The 21924-nt window shown below is 41.4% G+C and overlaps 1 protein-coding gene across 1 annotated transcript in view; it reads right to left on the reverse strand.

The window, feature by feature from the left end:
* Positions 1-21924, reverse strand: part of LOC127495152 (NACHT, LRR and PYD domains-containing protein 12-like) — a 101266-nt gene that overhangs the window by 26414 nt on the left and 52928 nt on the right. Inside the window, exons 10-11 of the mRNA XM_051861757.1 lie at positions 9502-9675; positions 4320-4493 (exon numbers count right to left, since the gene is read on the reverse strand). Of these exons, the coding sequence (XP_051717717.1) occupies positions 4320-4493; positions 9502-9675 (348 nt within the window). The remainder of the gene's footprint in view (positions 1-4319; positions 4494-9501; positions 9676-21924) is intronic.

The raw sequence follows: 21924 nt of genomic DNA on the forward strand, positions 1-21924 counted from the left end.
ATTATAAGTTTGAGTAGAAGGTCTACATTTTACTATAAAGTAGTGATATATTTTATCATAATTGAACTTTTATTTTGATAGTTTGTTGTGAAAATCTTTCAGTTTTAGTTTCAGTGTGTATTTGACAGTAGTTTTTCTTAAATGAAACAGTAAAAAGCATGTGATGTGACTCTCAAAGCAGCTCTGGAGATGAAGTTTATGCATTCTTGTCCTCATATATTGAGACAGCAGATGCTCAATATATAACACTGTGAGCCTCATGTGTGTGAGTATGTGTATCAGGAGAAATGATCAATGCCGTTCAATCACACAGAGACATGCAGAAATCACTTATTAGCGACATTCATTTATTTCTGCTGTGTGATAAGCTATTAATCTATTGAGTAAAAATGCCCAGAGCTTATCATCATTATCTACGTGAATTTTATCAATCTCAATATATCGTTTATCGCCCAGTCCCACCTTCCACACACCTGAACGTATGATTTTCTCTGATTTATATATCTGCACCCAATCGTCACATTTTACAATTATTCAGAATGTCAGTGTTAAGCGTGATGATATGGTAAAATATAACACTCAAGTAGGCTGTTTTTAAATGAACATTTATATAAAAGTAAAGTTTTTCTTTGGCAAAATTACATTTTCTTAATAGCCTAATCACAGGCTTTACACCCGTCAAACTTACATTTTAACTGTTTCCTTCACTGCAACTTCCCGAAAAACACTCACAAGAAATTAAATACATTCAGCCCAAGCGAAGGCTAAATATTGGCTTTATTTATTTATTGTCATATACATAGTGCTTCACAGCCATTTCAAATCACATACCCAGCACTTGATTGGTTAACTAGATACTTCACTAAAATGCTCCCACAGTATTTTTCTTTCCTTCCTAATGTTCTGTTTTTAATCCTCCTTTTGAAATTTCTCTCAGATCTGTTTTGCCTCCATTGCTGCTTAAACAAGTTGACCTGCAACTGCGCAGCTTAATGAGAGTCTGCAAATTAATGTCTGATGAAAAATGAGGCTTTAAAAATGTCAATATTTCCATCATGTTGGAAAACATCTCTGGTTACAAATGTAACCTAAAGAACATGTCTTCTTTGTCTGAAGGGACCATGCAGGCAGTCCTGAAACATGGAATCGAGATGCAGTGTCTCATTCTCCTACTCAGCGAACCAAGGTAATATTTGTAACCCAAGATTTTCCCTTTTGAATGGGAACTTGCATCCTAGAATGCTATTAGGGAACAAATGCCCATGCTGCCAAGCTAAGGGGAATGCATGCCGAATTGGCTATGACTGAGCAAAATAAAATTAACTCAATGGTCTAAAATGCCAGAGTTAAACTCCCCCAAAGGTACACAACGGTATTTGAACTACTCCCTACGGCCACTGCCCAAGGTATATGCCATCAGTGAGGAAGTACCTTCACAAGGTCAAAAAACACAAACCACAAACCACAACCACAAAGCTCTTTTATAGAGGAGCAGAGTACTCTGTATACTACCCTCTCAACTGAGGGGAGTACTAGCAAAGCTCTAGAAGTAGTATCAAGGAGGTTCCTGAGGAGCCCTACAATGTGATACCGGTCAGCAACGCTCTAGGGAGCTGTTAGTACTAACACACAAGACACTAAGGACACTACACCAGCTCAACCTGAAGGTCCACTGTAAAGGAGGCCCCAAGAGGGCCAACAACTCAATAGTGTATCAAGACTCTAACAAAAGTCTATGAAGCAGACTGCTTACACAAGCTTCTGTGTAGCTTCTTGGTATAATTCATGTACCAAGTACCCAGGAGCAACGTACTCAACATAACGACCCTTTAAACAAGGGAAGTACTTAAGTATTGCATTAAAGCATCCAGACTATCAGGGAGGCTAAAGATAAGCCTGCCACTTGAGAATTGTCCTAGGAATGTGCTTGGGGCTTGTACTTGAAGCTCTAGGGAGCAGAGTACTCTACATTACAAACCTTAAGGCGAGGGGAGTACCAATCCAGCTTCAATGTTAGGTGTCTAAGGACACCTGTGGCACAGAGCTCTAGGAAGCAGAGCACTCTCTAGATAAACTCTTAACCGAGGGGAGTACTACTATGCTTGACCTTGCACGCGAGACAGAACTCAAAGAGTGGAGGCCAGAACAAAAATAAATTTCAATCAAGGAATCCTAACAAGCTTCAGATTACGGGTACGGTTTAGGCTAAATAACACCAGAGCTTTTGAGACCGGAGACCTCAATAAAATGTCTCTCTATAATGAGAGGAAGCCTAGCGATGCTTTGTCAGAAAGACAGTAGTAGAGGAAGCTCTAAGTAGCCTACTAACCATTACTGATGTCTGGTTTGAAAACTCTAGCCATATTGACCTCAATAAACTGCCTTCTTAGAGGTCAACCTGAAACTCCAGGGAGCCAGGGACTCAGCAGAATGACTCTCAGAAACAAGAGGAATCCCAGCTCAACTCTAAAGTGCAGCCTAAGGAGGCTAACTGGCCTGCAACTCCAGACTATTGTTCTAAGAAACACAGACCTCAGCAAAATGACTCTCATAGTGAGAGGAGGCCAAAAAGCTAAAGACCACTCTAGTGGTAATCTAAGCTGTGTCTTGAACTCTGAAAGGAGCCTGCACCTGCAGCTAATTATGCACAAGCGCTAGATGGCAGGAGCATCAGCAGAGCGACTCTCAGAAAAGGAGAGAAGGCTATAATAAACAATCACATGGACAAAGACAGAGTCAATATTCTTGCTTTGTAGAGAGTTCAAAAGAACAGCATTTATCTGAATTATAAAACTTTTGCAACATTATAAATGTCTATACTATCACTTCTTAATTTTCTTTTCAAAAATAAAAAAAAACTCTTACTGACCCCAAACTTTTGAACAGTAGTGATGTTACAAAAGCTTTCTATTTCAAATAAATGCTGTTTTCAACATTGATAATAATAATGTTTCTCGAGCAGCAAATCGGCATATTAGAATGATTTCTAAAGGATCATGTGACACTGAAGACTGGAGTAATGATGCTGAAAATTCAGCTTTGCCAACACAGAAATAAATTGCATTTTAAAATATATTCGTAAAAATAATTCACAATATTACTGCTTTTGCTGTATTTTGGATCAAATAAATGAAGTCTTGGTGGGAAAAAGTTCTTTTAAAAACATTAAAAAATCTTCCCATCCAAAAACTTTTGACAAGTTGTGTATGCCCTGCCATTCAAGCTGGATGTAGTTTTAAGGGGCTTGGATGACAGGGCTGGAGCCTTCAAAGTCAACGCTTCCCCTAATGAGAGATAACTCGCAAACATCTCTTCAATAGGGGCATCAACACATATCCATGCTCACGCATCCCCTCGACATTTGCATAGTTTGCATGCTGATGCAGATGAACGCGGGCAGAATATGGTTTTTTCCATGCTTTCTCGAACTCAAAATAGAGATCAGGAAAGAATGGAAGGCTCACAGAGGCTGGGTAGCTACACCCAGATAGAAGCCGCTCTTCTAATCTTTCACAAACAATTTTTTCCTTTATGTGCTGCCATGGCAACCCGAGCCTGATCGTACACTTTCCATAATCTCCACCAGCTCTGCATACGCAGGGCAGGGAGGCTGAGAAGGCTCAATCATCTCTGCATCTTCGCTCTCATCAGCCAACTCCTGCTCGTCCTGGCTTGACACCAGCAGAGCACTGTAAGTAAGATTTTTTTGAACCATCTTTTATCTTTTTACCAGTGCAAGTATATTGAAATTTAGAAAAACTAAATAAACAGTTACCCATATATTATATAGACATACAAATTAAAAAGAAAACCAAAAAAGTTTATTGCACATTATATATATATATATATATATATATAAAAAGTTATGGTGCATATATTGAATGTCAGTCAACATTTAAAAGCACAAACATTCTTCAGTCTTTGATGGCTATAAAGAAATATGGAGTTACTGTAGAAAATAAAAGGGTTGTGGGGGAGTGGGAAGTCTAAGGGCAGCTACAGCTTTGGCAAAAAAGCTGTGCTTTAACCCATTTGTCAGGGACTTAATGGCTCTGTACCTCTTCCCAGAGAGTAATGGGACAAACATTATGTATCCTGGATGAGTGGGATCCATAATGATGTTACTGGCCTTTGTGTGTAACTGACTTGCATAAACAGTATCCAAACTCGGGAGCTCAGTGCCTTTGATATTTTGAAACTTTGATATGGAGTTGGAAGAATGGATTTACACAAGTTTCACTCATAACAGATTTGTGTAGCTTTGAAGGGTGCTGAACGAACAAACCAATTAGTTAATAAACTGATTTTGCTGATCTTACTTCAGTTCCTTTAGTTTGCAGTGAGGATTCTCCAGTCCAGCAGAGAGCAGCTTCACTCCAGGGTCTCCAAGCTTATTATATGACAGATTCAGATATCTCAGGTGTGAGGGGTTTGATCTCAGAGCTGAAGCCAGAGCAGCACAACCTTCATCTGTGACACCACACTTCCTCAACCTGTAGAGAACAATGACACTCTCTTCACTCTCTCAGATCAATAAAGACTTCATTATCAATCAGAGAAACCAAAACATAAGCTCAGATCACCTTGTTAGATGGATCTTGGTCCGTGTCACAGAGCAAAAAACATTATCATAACACACCTGCAGTCAAATTCAAGAAGGATTTTTTTGTTCTTAATTCTATGTTCATAATTTGTGAAATATCACTAACACGGTTAAAGGATCAGGGAAAAAGGAGGCGGGAACCGGTGAATGTTTCACAACATTAATGATATAGAATAAATAAACAACAAAATGAAAGTAAAAGTAGCAGCCCCTTACGGACGACCGCCGCGCACACATAAACAAAACATAACATAAAATCCAGGCCTGGCCCTCTCTCGTCCTTCACTGTCATCACTCCATCTTTTATGCTTCCGAAGCTCCTCTGTAAGAGATAAGAGACCAGTGCAGTGCGCAGGTGATTCTCATTATCAATCACGTCACTGGCCTCGCGCTGTTCTCTCACGGCTCTCTGCCTCGCCCTGCTTACAACAATCTCTTAATTTTAAACAATTAATTCAATATGTCACTGAGTTTTACTGTAATTCTTAAAGATTGTCTCTGTGAGAGAGAGAATGATTGAATGAAAAATGATATAACAAATTAAAAATATATATCATAAAAATATTGAAAAATGTATATAAAATAGAAAAGATAAATGTAATGAACAATAAAGATTGTTGAAGAGTCAGCTCAAGTCTACCTCACAATCATTCTGAAAAATCAACTTAAATGGGTGTGGACGGCTGTGAGAAGGAAGTGAGTGGTGGGGCAGGGCAAGGCTTGTGTAATGACTGGGTCAACGGAGTGAGGATCCATCTGCAGCTTTTATTGAATTTAAGTTGACAGACACAATAGTAGTAAGGATGAGCCAGTGGTCGAAACAGTGACAGGTAGTGATCTGGGTAGGCAGCAAACAATCAGATTCCCAAGGCAGGCAGAGCTCAGGGCAGGCAGCAAACATACACAATCCAGGAACAGGCAAGGGCAGGCAGCAGAGAATCAGAAACAAGTAACAGTCCAAGGTCAAACACAAGAATACAGAATCCAGGGGAAATGCTCAGAAATGTCAGACGGGGCTAAACAAGACTTCGCATGGAGGTGTGGGTGCAAGTGTCTTTTATGTGTGAGTGAGTGATTGTATAATGGGTAGCAGGTGCAGGCTGATCAGTCCAGGGTATGAAGGTAGATGGGAAATGGAGTCCAAATGATGTGTGTTGTCCAGGATGGAATGCCCTCTGGTGGCAATGATGGGCACTCTTGTGGTCGTCTGGCAACATCGGAAACCACCAAGGCTGATCAGGTGAGACTGCAACATGAAGCACAGAGAGGTTAGTTTTGGCCACTAGGGCAAACATGGAGCTCAGTTATGACCTCTGTGGTTGTGTTGAGGCAGACAGGAAACTCAGTAATCACATCAGGGCAGACAGGGAACTCAGGGGTCACAAGGCTGGGCTCTGGGACAGCAGTGAACTCTAGAGTGGACTCATGGACTAAGGTGGACTCTGGAGTAAATCTGTGGACTGGAGCGGACTCTGGAGCAGATTCAAGGTCTGGAACTGTCTCTGAAGCAGTCTCATGGGCTGGAGCTGTCTCTGGGGCAGATTCATGTATTGAAACTAATGTGTGTGCAGCCCACACACAAACCAAATGGCTGTGGCCATAATGGCCAGCGCTGCAATCTCTGAGGGCTCAGGCGTGGCAGCCATCTTGGCTGAGGGCTCAGGTGTGGCAGCCATCATGGCTGAGGGCTCAGGCGGGGCAGCCATCTTGTCTGAGGGCTCAGGCGGGGCAGCCATCTTGGCTGAGGGCTCAGGCGGGGCAGCCATCTTGGCTGAGGGCTCAGGCGGGGCAGCCATCTTGGCTGACGGCTCACAGACAGCCACCTTATCCATGACAGGACAGGGTGAAAGTTCATAGACGGCCTCCTTAGCCGTGACAGGACAAGGCGAAAGTTCATAGACGGCCTCCTTAGCCGTGACAGGACAGGGCGAAAGTTCATAGACGGCCTCCTTAGCCATGACAGGACAGGGCAAAAGTTCATAGCTGGGTACCACTGACACCTCTAGAGGGTCTGCAGCAGATGCCGCCACCTCTGGAGGTTCTACAGTGGTACTATCGGAAAACAGGGAGGAATCAGAAATGGCCTCTGTGGCTGATTCTGGGCAAGACAAAAGTTCACAGACAGCCTCTGCGGCTGGGTCGAGACAGGACAAGAGTTTGCAAACGACCTCTGGGGCTGATTCAGGACTGGATGAGAGTGTGTCGCTGGACGCCACCACCGTGCAAGTAGCTGAAGCAAGCACCACAGCTTCGTGAGGTTCTGCAGCATATGCCACCACCTCTAGGTAAATTACAGCAGGAGTAACTACCTCCAGACGTTCTGCAGCATAAGCCGCCACCTCTGGAGATTCAGCGATGTACACAGCCCAGGCACACCATATGGCGACCCCCATCATGGGGAGCGCTGCAGACAGGGGAATCAGTTCAGGAGCAGGAGGACTAAAATTAATTGGTTTGGGGAAACCAGCTGTTCATACTGACACCAGCAGTGGATCCTCCACACTGGATGTAAACCTCTGACGCTTGGAAGGCTCTGGAAGACCCGCTGTGATGTGACGAGGCTCTGGAAGATCTGCTGAGACGTGACGTGGCTCTGGACGATCAGCAGAACTGTGACGTGGCTCTGGACGATCAGCGGAACGGTGACGTGGCTCTGGACGATCAGCGGAGATGTTACGTGGCTTTGGACGATCAGCGGAGACGTGACGTGGCTCTGGACGATCAGCAGAGACGTGACGTGGCTCTGGACGACCAGCGGAGACGTGACGTGGCTCTAGACAATCAGCGGAGACGTGACGTGACTCTGGACGATCAGCAGAGACGTGACTGGATTCACAAAGACCAGTAGTGATTTGATTTGACTCACGAAGATCAACGGTAACTTGACTTGACTCATGAAGATCAACTGTAACTTGACTTGGCTCCTGAAGATCAACTGTGACGTGACTGGATTCATGAAGATCAACTGTGACGTGACTGGACTCATGAAGATCAGCTGTGATTTGATTTGTGGCCACCATTTTGTGAGCGTGTTCTAGCGTGGCTGCTATCATATGAGTGAGTGCAGGATCACGTTCCTCCGCGACATCCACAGTGAATGCTGAACCAACAGTAAACAGAACATAATCCAAAAAACTACCCAATGATGAACGAGGATCCTCATGGATCACTCTTGATTTTAAAGGCTGATTAAGGCCATCACAGAAAAAGTCTATTAAAATACAGTCTGGTAATTCTGAGCCATTAGCCAAAGCCAAATATTCCCCAATGTAACCCTCGAGTGATCGTGTGCCCTGCTTGAGTGCTAGCACCAGAATCGCTGCGTTCATACCTGGCCAATGTTCCTTGGAGAAGCCGTTGGATCCTTGTGTGGTGAAGTCTTCTGTAATGACTGGGTCAACGGAGTGAGGATCCATCTGCAGCTTTTATTGAATTTAAGTTGACAGACACAATAATAGTAAGGATGAGCCAGTGGCCGAAACAGTGACAGGCAGTGATCTGGGTAGGCAGCAAACAATCAGATTCCCAAGGCAGGAAGAGCTCAGGGCAGGCAGCAAACATACACAATCCAGGAACAGGCAGGGGTCAAGGCAGGCAGCAGAGAATCAGAAACGAGTAACAGTCCAAGGTCAAACACAAGAATACAGAATCCAGGGGAAATGCTCAGAAATGTCAGACGGGGCTAAACAAGACTTTGCATGGAGGTGTGGGTGCAAATGTCTTTTATGTGTGAGTGAGTGATTGTATAATGGGTAGCAGGTGCAGGGTGATCAGTCCATGGTATGAGGGTAGATGGGAAATGGAGTCCAAATGATGTGTGTTGTCCAGGATGGAATGCCCTCTGGTGGCAATGATGGGCACTCTCACTGGTGATTGTGACAGCTTGGAATGGCAGAAAGAGGAGTATGAGCACCTGTCATCTGTCAGCGGCCCATGCCGGCTCTCACTAAATGTAGGATTTTTATAGCTGACAAAGTTAAATTCCAACAAAATACATTGAATACCATCTGTTTTTCCCTTTAAGGCTAATTAAGCGTAAGAGGCTAAGGCTAAATAAGCGTGAGAGCACAATTCCACAAATGTGCCGATGGGAGTGGCAAGTTTTGCGTGTGATCAACTGCTGACACACAAATTAAAGAACACAGACGCAGTCAAAATCATTTACATAATGACCAATGCAATCCAACAAGAGCAGCGCAAATAGGGACGCAAATAAGCAGAGCTGATGCTCTCATTAGGTGCGGGTCAACACAGGCTCAACTTGTTACGTGTAATCTGACAAACATGTACACATGTTAGTACATTGGATTGCCAGAGAAAGACTTTATCCGAACCTATCATTTGCCAAGTAATATAATATATGATGTGTTAATACACTACAGTTAATATGTCATAATATATGACACTGACACAATTTAGATTTTAACCCTGGATAAAAACCTCTACATTACCCAGTTTTCTCTTACAATTAAAATTAATGGGCTGTGTTAATCCTGACTGTGCTGAGATTGAGTATTTAAAGTAAAAAGTGTTAAAGGTTAATCGTGATTTAAAGTGTGTTTTTCAGTGTGACTATCAGTACTGCAGTATCACCTTAATGAGAAGCAACTCGTGTTTAATCATTTACAGATCAATCACATGAACACAGCAGCAGGAGAAAAAGTAACATATATAAAGTATATAAAACAGTAACATATTAATTCTCTCATATCAAATGAACAGATATGATATTAAATTGATAAATGGTAATTTGATTGTTGTTTCAATAGTTTTGCTTGTAATGAATGTAATATTTAGTTTTCCCTGCATTTTATTCCATTTTGATGTTACTTTATGAATTATTGAAATCGCAAAATTCACAGTCACTCATTTCACGTGAGAGTCACATATGATCTTACCCCAGTTCCTCCAGTTTACAGTGGTGATTCTCCAGTCCAGCAGAGAGCAACTTCACTCCTGAGTCTCTTATTTTATTCTCAGACAGAGATAGTTCTTTCATGTCTGAGGGCTTTGATCTCAGAGCTGACGCCAGAGCAGCACAACCTTCATCTGTGAGACCACAATCAATCAACCTGTAGAGAACAGTGACACACTCTTCACTCTCTCAGATCAAAATATACAGGGCCGCATTTCCAAAAACCATCATCAACCTAATTAGATTGTAGGTACAATTGTATGAATCCTAAAATTACAGACTGTAATTTGACTTTTACTGAATATCAAAGATATTAGTAACTGCGATATATTACTTAATACATTTTCATATATGGGAAGCTAGTGCTTATATTTTTTTAATATACTGCAATATATGCATTGACTATGTATGGCTATATATTGATGCATATAAAATATTTAGAAATTAAGACAAAAAGAGCATTACATGTAATATTCATAAACTTTAATCCTTTACTGTGTACATATATTGCACAAACATGTTCCCATATAAATGTGAATTTGTATTGTATTGTACACGCATATATACACATTTGAATGGGTTACAATCAGTGTTTACAAGTGACTTCTAGTTCCCAACAAGCTTTGCTTCTGACTGGTAAAGGAGACTAAATGTTAAAATTAAGTGTTATTTCATGTGTTTTGCTCAATATTAATATAGGGAGAGATCTGTTAGTGTTTAATGTTGTATTATTTTGGAAGCCATGGCCTCGTCAGCCGCCGGAGCGCCCACCCTCCCACCCCTGTGGATGTAATACAGCGCGAGGATGTGCCTTCCAGGAGGGCGGGGTACTGTCACGTTTTGAGTTTTGTTCATGTTTAGAGTTTGTGTTTTGATCTGTTCAGTTCATGTCTGAGTTTCTTGGTTTGTTTTCTAGCTTGTTAATTAGTCCTGTATTCCTCTGTTCTCTCCCTGTTTGTCACTATGTTTACTGATTTAGTTAGTTATGTTCTTGTGTTTAGTTAATTAGCCCTCTTGTTTGATTTGTATTTAAACTCTGTGTTTCAGTCTGTTTATTGTCCATTATTGTTGCGTTTAACTGGTTGTTCTCTTTCTGTTTTATAGTTGAAGTCCCCCTGAAATCAAAATGTAATTATTTTTAGCTTTTAGTATAAATATGTTAGTCTTAAAGTGTTAGTTCGCCCAAAAATCTGTCATTCTGTCATTTATTACTCACCCTCATGCCATTCCACACCCGTAAGACCTTCGTTAATCTTCGGAACACAAAGTAAGATATTTTTTTTTTGAAAACCGATGACTCAGTGAGGCCTCCATAGCCAGCAATGACATTTCCTCTCTCAAGATCCATTAATGTACTAAAAACATATTTAAATCAGTTCATGTGAGTACAGTGGTTCAGTATTAATATTATAAAGTGATGAGAATATTTTTGGTGCGCCAAAAAAACAAAATAACAACTTATTTAGTGATGGGCCGATTTCAAAACACTGCTTTAGGAAGCTTCGGAGCATAATGAATGTATCGAATCATGATTCGGATTGTGTGTCAAACCGCCAAACTGCTGAAATCACGTGACTTTGGCACTCCAAACTGCTGATTCGACACATTGATTCATTATGCTCCGAAGCTTCCTGAAGCAGTTTTTGAAATCGGCCATCACTATGTAAGTCGTTATTTTGTTTTTTTTTGGCGCACCAAAAATATTCTCGTCGCTTTATAATATTAACCCTCTGGGGTCTGAGGATTTTCGGGGCCCTGGAGAAGTTTTGACATGCCCTGACATTTGTGTTTTTTTCAGGTGTTCATAAACATATTAATGGAAAAAGTGTCATTACACTGTATTCAGCACAAACTAGGCTACAATAATATGTGAGGAACATGTATGTACATGTTTGTGTTTTTGAAGGAATAACATTTATGCGTAGTTATTGAAAAAACAAAAAACTTAAGTCACTGAAATAAAGCCAAAAAAATATATTAAATCTGTGTTCACAAGACTTCTGGGTATTGGAGGTTGTAGACTAGAGTTTTTGCTTCAAAATGATGTAAAAATTATCCTGCATACTCGTTCATATAAAACAATATATTGATTTAGTTTTTGTAAGACACTTTTTGTCAAGGAACACAGTATGCGTGGAGGCGTGAATCATCATGAATAATCCTGTGATTCACACCTGAGAAGACAAAGGATTCGCATAATGACCTCTAATGACCTGCATATCAATGAGCTCTTTCAGTCAGGTAGGCTGTGAAATAACCCTCTGTGATCATGTCTCAAGCTCATCATTGTGTATATCAAACATACAGAAAAAACAGCAATACTGTGAAATGTTATTACAATTTAAAATAATGGTATTCTATTATTGTCACAGTCACATGGACTTTCAGTTTGTTTGTTTTCATCGGTCATGTGTTCCTTTGTTCTAGTTTCCCGCCACTATCTGTAACCTTGGACACTAATCACTTTCATCACAGCTGTTCGTCATTTGAGTTCATCAATCAGTGTATTTAAGTTCCTGTTTCTGTTCAGTGTGTTGTCGGGTGTCGTTAGTGTTTACATGGTGTGTATTCCTGTCTGTTCCTGTATTCTCCCATTGGATTTTCAAGTAAAGACTCTCTTTATCCTTATCTCCTCGTTCGTGTGCTTTATACACCAGCTACCATAACAGAACACCCGACCTAAACAGTAAGCGACGTGTTTGACTGTAGGATTTTTCTTTTTTGTTTTCGTGTTCAGTGTTTTGTTTCCGTTTCTCACCCCTGCTTGCACCATGGACCCACCTGTGAGACTTATGTGCCTTGAGCAGGGAGAAAGCTCCCTCGAGAGACATTTACAACTGTTTTTGGATCTCGCCCATCAGACCACCTTCCCGGACTACTGCCTGTGCACGTTCCTGTACGTCGGACTAAACAACACCACACGTGCACAGCTGTCCGGGGAGGGTCCTCGAGGGAGCTTCGCGTCCTATGTGGAGTGGGTGCTGGCATCCTGCGGATCACCATTCACAGTTGAAGTTGCCGCCAGCCCCACTCCCCAGCCAGTGCCCAGTCAGAACCACCCAGACGGCGAGGATTTACGTCCTGAGCCCACCGCAGGTAGAACGACGGAGACCGCCGCGATTGAGCCGCCCACGCACACAAGAGCGATCAGGGGTCACATCGCCACGGAGCCTGAGCAGCGTGTACCTGACCAGGTGTGTGAGCCGGCCGAACCATCTATCGCCGAGGGAGTGTTGGTGGACCTCGAGGGTCCGGAAGTGGGCCCCGCCCACCCCCCCGCTACTGAGAGTGAGTTTTGTGCTGAAACACTGCTGGACTTAAGATGTGGAGAGGACATTTTTCTTGCCCCTGTACTGTCTCCTGTCCAGTTGGTCCCGTCCAGCGTGACTCTCCCACCTTATCACCAACCTTCCTGTGACTCTCCACTACTCTTGGATTTTTGCATGGAACTCCAGCCTGTTTCCCAGTCCACAGCCATCAGTGCCATCCAGTCATCTCCGTCTCCCTTCAGTCCCTCGATACCACCTCCTCTCAGTAGCGTGGTACCATCTCAGGCCTGCCGGGATCCGTCTCCTCCTGGGCACGAGGAGCCCGAAGCTCCGCCTCCAGCTTCGGATGGTCTCGAGCTGCCTCCATCCATCGCCCTGACTCCTGCGCCTGCGCTCCTTCCGCCCTCGACCTCGGAGTGGACCATCGGCCTTTCGGCCACGCCGGACTCCCTCGGCACGTCGGCTCCACCTGGGTCAGACATCGCTTCACCTCCGCTGCTCTCTGGTCCTCCACCCCTTCCACTACGGCTTGCTCCGCCCTACCTCAGGCTCCGTCTCCGCCCTCGGTCGCTCCAACGCGTCCTCAGACCTCCGGATCCACTCCTCGATCTCAGGAGGTCGTCACTGCGGCTCCGTCGCGGCCGCTTGGATCGTCACCATCTCTTCACCACCTCAGCTTGTCGGCTACGCGGTGGGCTCCATCCTCGCCGTCGTTGACTGCGGTCCTCCCCATGGCGGTCATCAACAACCTTCCATGGCTCCACCCTCCATCAACGCCGCCGTGGGGCACTACCCTGGCTGGTGCCTGGCACAACATCCTGCAGCCCCTGTTCAAGGCCATCCCCTGGACTTCACCTCCACCTGCACCACCCTGGACTCCTGTATTCCGCCTCCTCCCAGTTAGCCGTCCGCCTCCTGAGCCACCTCCTACATCGTCTTCAGCATCCTATCTTCATCTTCCCCTCTCTCTACGGCGCGAGGACGCGCCTTTCCGGGAGGGGGCGTAATGTCACAGTCACATGGACTTTCAGTTTGTTTGTTTTCATCGGTCATGTGTTCCTTTGTTCTAGTTTCCCGCCACTATCTGTAACCTTGGACACTAATCACTTTCATCACAGCTGTTCGTCATTTGAGTTCATCAATCAGTGTATTTAAGTTCCTGTTTCTGTTCAGTGTGTTGTCGGGTGTCGTTAGTGTTTACATGGTGTGTATTCCTGTCTGTTCCTGTATTCTCCAATTGGATTTTCAAGTAAAGACTCTCTTTATCCTTATCTCCTCGTTCGTGTGCTTTATACACCAGCTACCGTAACAATTATATACTTTAAAATACAATGTATTTCTGTGATGCAAAGCGTCTGAACAGTCATGTTACCTCTATGGCATTTCATATAGCCTTTTAGCTTAAAAGCATGCACATTTGGAGAAATATTGATGGATTCTCATATGTTTGTCAATATTCTATACAGAGGAGTAATATTTATTTAATATTTATTGTCATCACTATGAACACTGGATACTGTGTTTTCAATTCATACTTGCAGCCGGAGGGCGCTCTGTACACCTTTAGTCCACAAATTAATCTAAAGAAGAACAGGACATTCCAGGAACTAACGGCATGTCTTCCAGAGGTCGCTAACCATGGCTTTAACATACAGATAAACACTTTTCAAGACAATAAATACACGATTGAGACGATGTATACATGTATTGCCTCAGAATTTGCGTCTGAATAGCGCTCGTTCCGTGGGCATGGCCGCATTAGCGGATAATGAGCTGAATCACGGGCGTCTGACATGTGTCTCTTTTCATACAGATTACATAAACACAGAATTTTTGTTTTCGATTTGACTTACACAATTTAAAATCTGACATTTCAACATTTCTTTAGACATAAGTCTAATTTTTTTGTGATTAGTATTCATTAAGGTACAGTTCATTTTCTGAGAACTATCAGATTGGACTTCGTTCAGAGGGAGACGAGAGATCACGCATCATGTTAGTTTTCTTTATTTTGCAAAAAGCACAACATTTTGTTTTTACTCTGAGTGTACACAAATAAAAGAAGATATTCCACAGATTAAAATGGTGTATAACTCTTAATTGTATGTGCAACATTGACAGAGTATTTTGAGTCTCTTTCACACTGGTAAGAAAAAAACCGAGGTGGTATCGCCGGCGTGACCGCCGACCTGAGGGAGTTAATATTGAATCACTGTACTCACATGAACTGATTTAAATATGTTTTTAGTACCTTTATGGATCTTGAGAGAGGAAATGTCATTGCTCCCTATGCAGGCCTCACGGAGCCATCGGATTTCAACAAAAATATCTCAATTTGCATTTCGAAGATTAACGAAGGTCTTACGGATGTGGAACGGCATGAAGGTGAGTAATAAATGACAGAATTTTCATTTTTGGGTGAACTAACCCTTTAAAGTTATGAATAATCTGGTGTGTTCCAAAACAGTGGCAAAATTCGCATTTAGGAGACATAAGCATTAAAAACTTAGTCTCTCACTTCTGCTAAAATGCCTCATGGATTTTCATGACATTAAATCGCACGTCAGCTTCTCATCAGATCTTCCAATCAAATGCTCTCTAGAATCTGAAGTCCCTACACTATAAACAGACACTGAAGCTGTGGCTGAAATCGGTCATTTGTTCACACATTTACTAGTTTCTACATGGTGAATGGCACAGTGCACTATATAGAGAATAGGGGATGATTCAGACAGTGTAAATATGCTTTTCATTGACGCAAATTAAGTCCGTTTTCACGTTAGTGTCATGTGAACCACCACAGTGTGAACACAGTCTTCTCTGGTCCAGAGACACGAGACTGACGAGAGCACAGAGTGGATCATATCCGCGGACCCCGAGTTGGCTTAGACCACAAAAGTTATCGGACCCATTTGAATTCTGCACAGAATGCTTTATTTTAAAGCAATATAGAGGGCATTAGCAGGAGAAACAGTTAGAGATTAGAGGCACATTGCACTATATAGAGAATAGGGGATGATTCAGACGGTGTAAAAATGCTTTTCATTGACCCAAATTAAGTCCGTTTTCGCGTTAGTGTCACGTGAACCAACACACCGTGAACACAGTCTTCTCTGGTCCAGAGACACGAGAGCACAGAGTGGATCATATCCGCGGACCCCGAGTTGGCTTAGACCACAAAAGTTATCAGACCGGTTTGAATTCTGCACAGAATGCTTTATTTTAAAGCAATATAGAGGGCATTAGCAGGAGAAACGGTTAGAGATTAGAAGGAAACAGAGGTTTTACCGAGTTTAACGGCTCTGGCCGAGCTGTAGTATAAACGAAACGCAATTAACTACACTAAACTATAAACACAACACTTTTGTTTTTGCCCCCATTTTTCATGAGCTGAACTGAACTCAAAGATCTAAGACTTTTTCTATGTACACATAAGGCCTATTTCTCTCAAACATTGTTCACAAATCTGTCTAAATCTGTGTTAGTGAGCACTTTTCCTTTGCCGAGATAATCCATCCACCTCACAGGTGTGGCATATCAAGATGCTGATTAGACAGCATGATTATTGCACAGGTGTGCCTTAGGCTGGCCACTATAAAAGGCCACTCTAAAATGTGCCGTTTTACTGTATTGGGGGGTTCCAGGGTGCCAGACACCATTGAATGTGAGCATTTGCCCACTCAAGTTGGTTACAATAATGTGCAGTCAGGTCTAGACCCCGATGAGGACGACGAGCATGCAGATGAGCTTCCCTGAGACGGTTTCTGACAGTTTGTGCAGAAATTCTTTGGTCATGCAACCCGCAGCTGTCCGGGTGGCTGGTCTCAGACGATCTTGGAGGTGAAGATGCTGGATGTCGAGGTCCTGGGCTGGTGTGGTTACAAGTGGTCTGCGGTTATGAGGCTGGTTGGATGTACTGCCAAATTCTCTGAAACGCCTTTTGAGATGGCTTATGGTAGAGAAATTAACATTCAATTCACGGCCAACAGCTCTGGTGGACATTCTTGCAGTTAGCATGCCAATTGCATGCTCCCTCAAAATATCTGCGACATCTGTGGCATTGTGCTGTGTGATAAAACTGCACATTTTAGAGTGGCCTTTTATTGTGGCCAGCCTAAGGGACCTGTGCAAAAAGGGACCTGTGCAAAAATCATGCTGTCTAATCAGCATCTTGATATGCCACACCTGTGAGGAAGATGGATTATCTCAGCAAAGGAGAAGTGCTCACTAACACAGATTTAGACAGATTTGTGAACAATATTTGAGAGAAATAGACCTTTTGTGTACATAGAAAAAGTCTTAGATCTTTGAGTTCAGCTCATGAAAAATGGGGGCAAAAACAAAAGTGTTGCGTATGAAGAGCCAATCAAGCCAAACTTCATTATAGCACTCTCACAGACATACATTCTCCTTTTATATACATATATATTCTACTCTCACACACATACATTCTACTTTCACATACATACATTTCTACTCTCACACACATACATTCTACTCTTGCATACATATATATTCTACTCACACACATACATTCTACTTTCACATACATATATATTCTCCTCTCACACACTTACATTCTCTTTTCACAAACATACATATTCTACTCTCACACACATACATTCCCCTTTCATTCTTTTTTTATTATAACTATGTAAGAAGAAAATGTATGCATGTCTGAAGAAAATATGTGTATGTGAGAGAAGAATGTATGTGTGTGTGAGAGAGCATAGTGGAAATGGAAGGAGTATAATGGAAACGTAAGGCAGGTCAGGCATAATAATTACGTGACGTTCAGTTTCTCAGTGCCGCCCCGCCCCGCTGACTTTATGCATTTTGTCTATGAAATACAGGTTTGTGTATGTTTTATTTCATTTATAAAATCGTTGCTGTGCTGTAAATCATTTTTATTTAACGCAAAACAAACTACAGGGATGCGATGTCAGTAAACGAGTGTCGCATCCGTCTTTCAGATGAAGGAAACACTCGATGCCTTGCATAAAAGTAATTTTTACAAAAATTTACAATTTATTCCTAAAGATACTGAAATAAATATTTTGGATGTTGAAATATGTTCTCAGAACTGTGCATTGACTGTTTATGGGCAGGTTATGGAAGCAGCCACAGCATCTTTTGGCTACGAGTGAGACGGAGGGCGGTGGTCTGAAATTAGTTCTGCAGCCGAACACGAGCCCATCTCCGGCCAGAGAATCAGCATTGTTACGGTGGAAACGGGACGGGACTTTTGATTACACTTGAATTACTTTTAGACCTAAATGTATCATTTTTACTTCTAAAATGTTTGTTAAACGATTTTAAATGTAGCCAGTATTTTTAGGCATGGTAAAAACTATATAAAATAAGCTGCATTAAGAACTGTATCAAAAATAAAGTTGTCATAAACCTGGTTGTGTGGAGTATTTTACAAATGTTTAGATCAGTGATTCCCAATCACCAAACTTAGTCAACACTATACTAATAAAGCATACTATATAGAATAATTGTTTTGTGCAGAATTTGATCTTTGATCTCTCTTAGGCTACATTAAGTGACGTTAAGCTTTTTCTTTATAACGGTTTTCTATGGGAGGAAAACAACGTGTAATTAAACAAATTGCGTTCATATTCTGGGTTCATCTGCTTTGCTGTACATAGTATGGTTTATTAGTATGATGTTTACTGAGTTTGGTCATTTAATATCACTGTCCTAGTACATTAAGCCACGTTAAGCGTTTTCTATGGGAGGAAAACACTTAAAGTGAAATTAAATGCATTGCGTTCAAATTCTGGGCTCATCTGCTTTTCTGTAGTATACTAGTATGATGTTTAACGGAATGCATAGCTGATATAAAAAATTGGATGACCAGTAATTTCCTACTACTAAATTCAGAAAAAACAGAGATTCTAATTTTTGGACCAAAAACTTCTTCACGTAATAACCTAGAATATTGTCTAACACTTGATGGCTGCTCTGTTAAGTCTTCGTCGTCAGTTAGGAACCTGGGTGTGCTCTTTGATACCAATCTTTCATTTGAAGGCCATGTTACTAGCATCTGTAAAACCGCATTCTTCCATCTTAAAAATATATCTAAACTACGACATATGCTCTCAATGAAAAATGCAGAACAGTTAGTTCATGCGTTCATGACCTCAAGGCTAGATTACTGTAATGCTCTACTGGGTGGTTGTTCTGCTCGCCTGATAAATAAACTACAGCTCGTACAAAATGCAGCAGCTAGAGTTCTTACTAGAACCAGGAAGTATGACCATATTAGCCCAGTTCTGTCAACACTGCATTGGCTTCCTGTTAAACATCGTATAGATTTTAAAATCTTGCTAATTACTTACAAAGCACTAAATGGTTTAGCTCCCCAGTACCTGAGCGAGCTCCTAATTCATTATAGTCCTTCACGTCTATTGCGATCTCAGAATTCAGGCCAGCTGATAATACCTAGAATATCAAAATCAACTGCAGGTGGTAGATCCTTCTCCTATTTGGCACCAAAACTCTGGAACAATCTTCCTAGCATTGTTCGGGAAGCAGACACACTCTGTCAGTTTAAATCTAGACTAAAAACACATCTCTTTAACCTGGCATACACATAACAAATTACCAATTTATATTTTCAAATCCGTTAAAGGATTATTAGGCTGCATAAATTATAAATTAAACACTTCCTATAACACCTGATGTACTCGTTACATCAGAAGAAGAATGCTAATATTAGTCTTTCTGTTTATCCCGAGGTTCACCGTAGTCAACCGGATCCGGGCCATATCCAGGTGAGACCAAGGACCTGCACCTTGACATGACCACAACGCAGCCCTGAAGTATCAGCAGAGATTGAGTCAACTAGATCATCCACTGTGAGGGCCTCATCGACACGACAGCCACGACACAGTTCCTCAACAACCGTCCATACCGGCGTGATCCTCAATACGATCCTCAATTGGATGGAACTGAAATAAATACTTTTAATGTTGCGATCCTATTGGACTTATGATAGCAACCTGAATTGTAACAAAGCACTGTTGGCCAGAGGAGAACTGGCACCCCGACTAAGCCTGGTTTCTCCCAAGGTTTTTTTCTCCATTTTAACACCAATTTGCCACTTGTCTGCCACCTAATGTCACCTGATGGAGTTTGGGTTCCTTGCCGCTGTCGCCTTTGGCTTGCTTAGTTGGGGACACTTGACATTTGATATTCAACAGTGCTTTGATCTGCCTGCATTGACACTATTCTTTAAGAGCTGCTGTGCAGCCAAACAATGTACCAGTTATCAATGTAAAGCTGCTTTGACACAATCTACATTGTAAAAAGCGCTATATAAATAAAGGTGACTTGACTTGACTTGACTTGACTTTACTAAGTTTGGTCTGTTAATATCACTTAGTACATTAAGCCACGTTAAGCGTTTTCTATGGGAGGAAAACACTTAACGTGAAATTAAATGCATTGCGTTCAAATTCTGGGCTCATCTGCTTTTCTGTAGTATACTAGTATGATGTTTAAAAAGTTTGGTCTGTTAATATCACTTAGTACATTAAGCCACGTTAAGCGTTTTAGAATGTCCCCTGTCGCTTAGGCGTTATAGGCTTGCTGAGTGCAGTCAGTTGCCCCAGCTTCACCCCAACCTGGCGCCTTAATCGCTGCAAATGTGTCTATTTACAACTTGATTTTGCAGCATTGAGTATTGTAGTCAAGCACATGCACTACTATTGAAAATATAATGGCCAATCAGAATTGTTTAAGTTAGACTCAGCTCAATATCCCTCAAAACACTGAATAAGTTTCTTTTTAGTGTCAGTTTAATAAGTCAGCTCACAAATCCTCTCATAAAAAGCATAGTAGACACATTGTAATTTAAACATTTATTTGAAAGACTTTGTGACTTTTCCTACTTTAGTGCATAAAGTGCTGAACTTTACAAGCCAATAAGTGCTTATTTACTGCCATCTACTGGTTATAGTGGTATTTTTCGTATCTTTTTTATTTTTAAATAAAAGTGTTTGTTTTCAATCAAATGTTGGATTTCCTACATCTTGAAACTTTCAGTTTTACAAATAGGGACAATCTCTGAAGGATGAATAAATAATTTTTGTGTTGTCATATTCAAAATAACATTTGAACTGCTGGAATGTCCAATTACATTTACAATTACATTGTGTTTCTTATTTAAAATTTCCCAATATCTTCAAGTCTGAATTGTAATCAGTAAAACTGGTTCATTGGTAAATTAGGTAATTGTGACAACTGCATTAAAATTTAAAAGCCGCATTTACTTTTGTTTAGTGTCGATAAAGGGGCACTTGGGCCTTATTAATGGAGTCGTGGAGGGAACTTGAGGCTAAAAAGGTTGGGAACCACTGGTTTAGATAATTTAATCTGTAAACTTACTTGTACTAAATAAGCTATATCACATAAAAATAAAAAAAAAATCAACCCTTTATGCTGCAAATTAGCCCAACCTGTGTTCTGTCCTATGTTTACCCAGCCCTTGGGCTAAAAACAACCCCAAAAAAAGTAGAATGTAAGTGTGTGTGAGAGAAGAAATGTATGTATGTGAAAGGAGAATGTATGTATGTGAAAGGAGAATGTAAGTGTCTGAGAGAGTAGAAATGTATGTATGTGAGAGTAGAAATTAGAAAGTCCAATTACTTTTTCAATTACTTTGTGTTACTTATTTAAAATTTACCAATATTTTCAAGTCTGAATTGTAGTCAATAAAACTAGTTCATTGGTAAATTAGGTAAATGTGACAACAGCATTAAAGTATAAACGGCACATTTACTTTTGTTTAGTGTCAATAAAATGGTACTTGAGCCTTATTGATGGAGTTGTGGGGGTACTTGAGGCTAAAAAGGTTGGGAACCACCGGTTTAGATAATTTAATCTGTAAATACTAAATAAGCTATATCATAGAAAAAAAAAACCTTTATGCTGAAACAACCCAATTTGCTGAGTAGAATTAGCCCAACCTGTGTTCTGTCCAATGTTTTCCCAGCCCTTGGGCTAAAAACAACCCAAAATTTACACATGTATGTGAAAGGAGAATGTATGTGTGTGAGAATAGAAATTAATGTATGTGAAATGAGAATGTATGTGTGTGAGAGAGTAGAAATGTATGTATGTGAAAG

This window comes from Ctenopharyngodon idella, chromosome 15 (assembly GCF_019924925.1).
Source record: "Ctenopharyngodon idella isolate HZGC_01 chromosome 15, HZGC01, whole genome shotgun sequence".
Classification (NCBI taxonomy): Eukaryota; Metazoa; Chordata; class Actinopteri; order Cypriniformes; family Xenocyprididae; genus Ctenopharyngodon; species Ctenopharyngodon idella.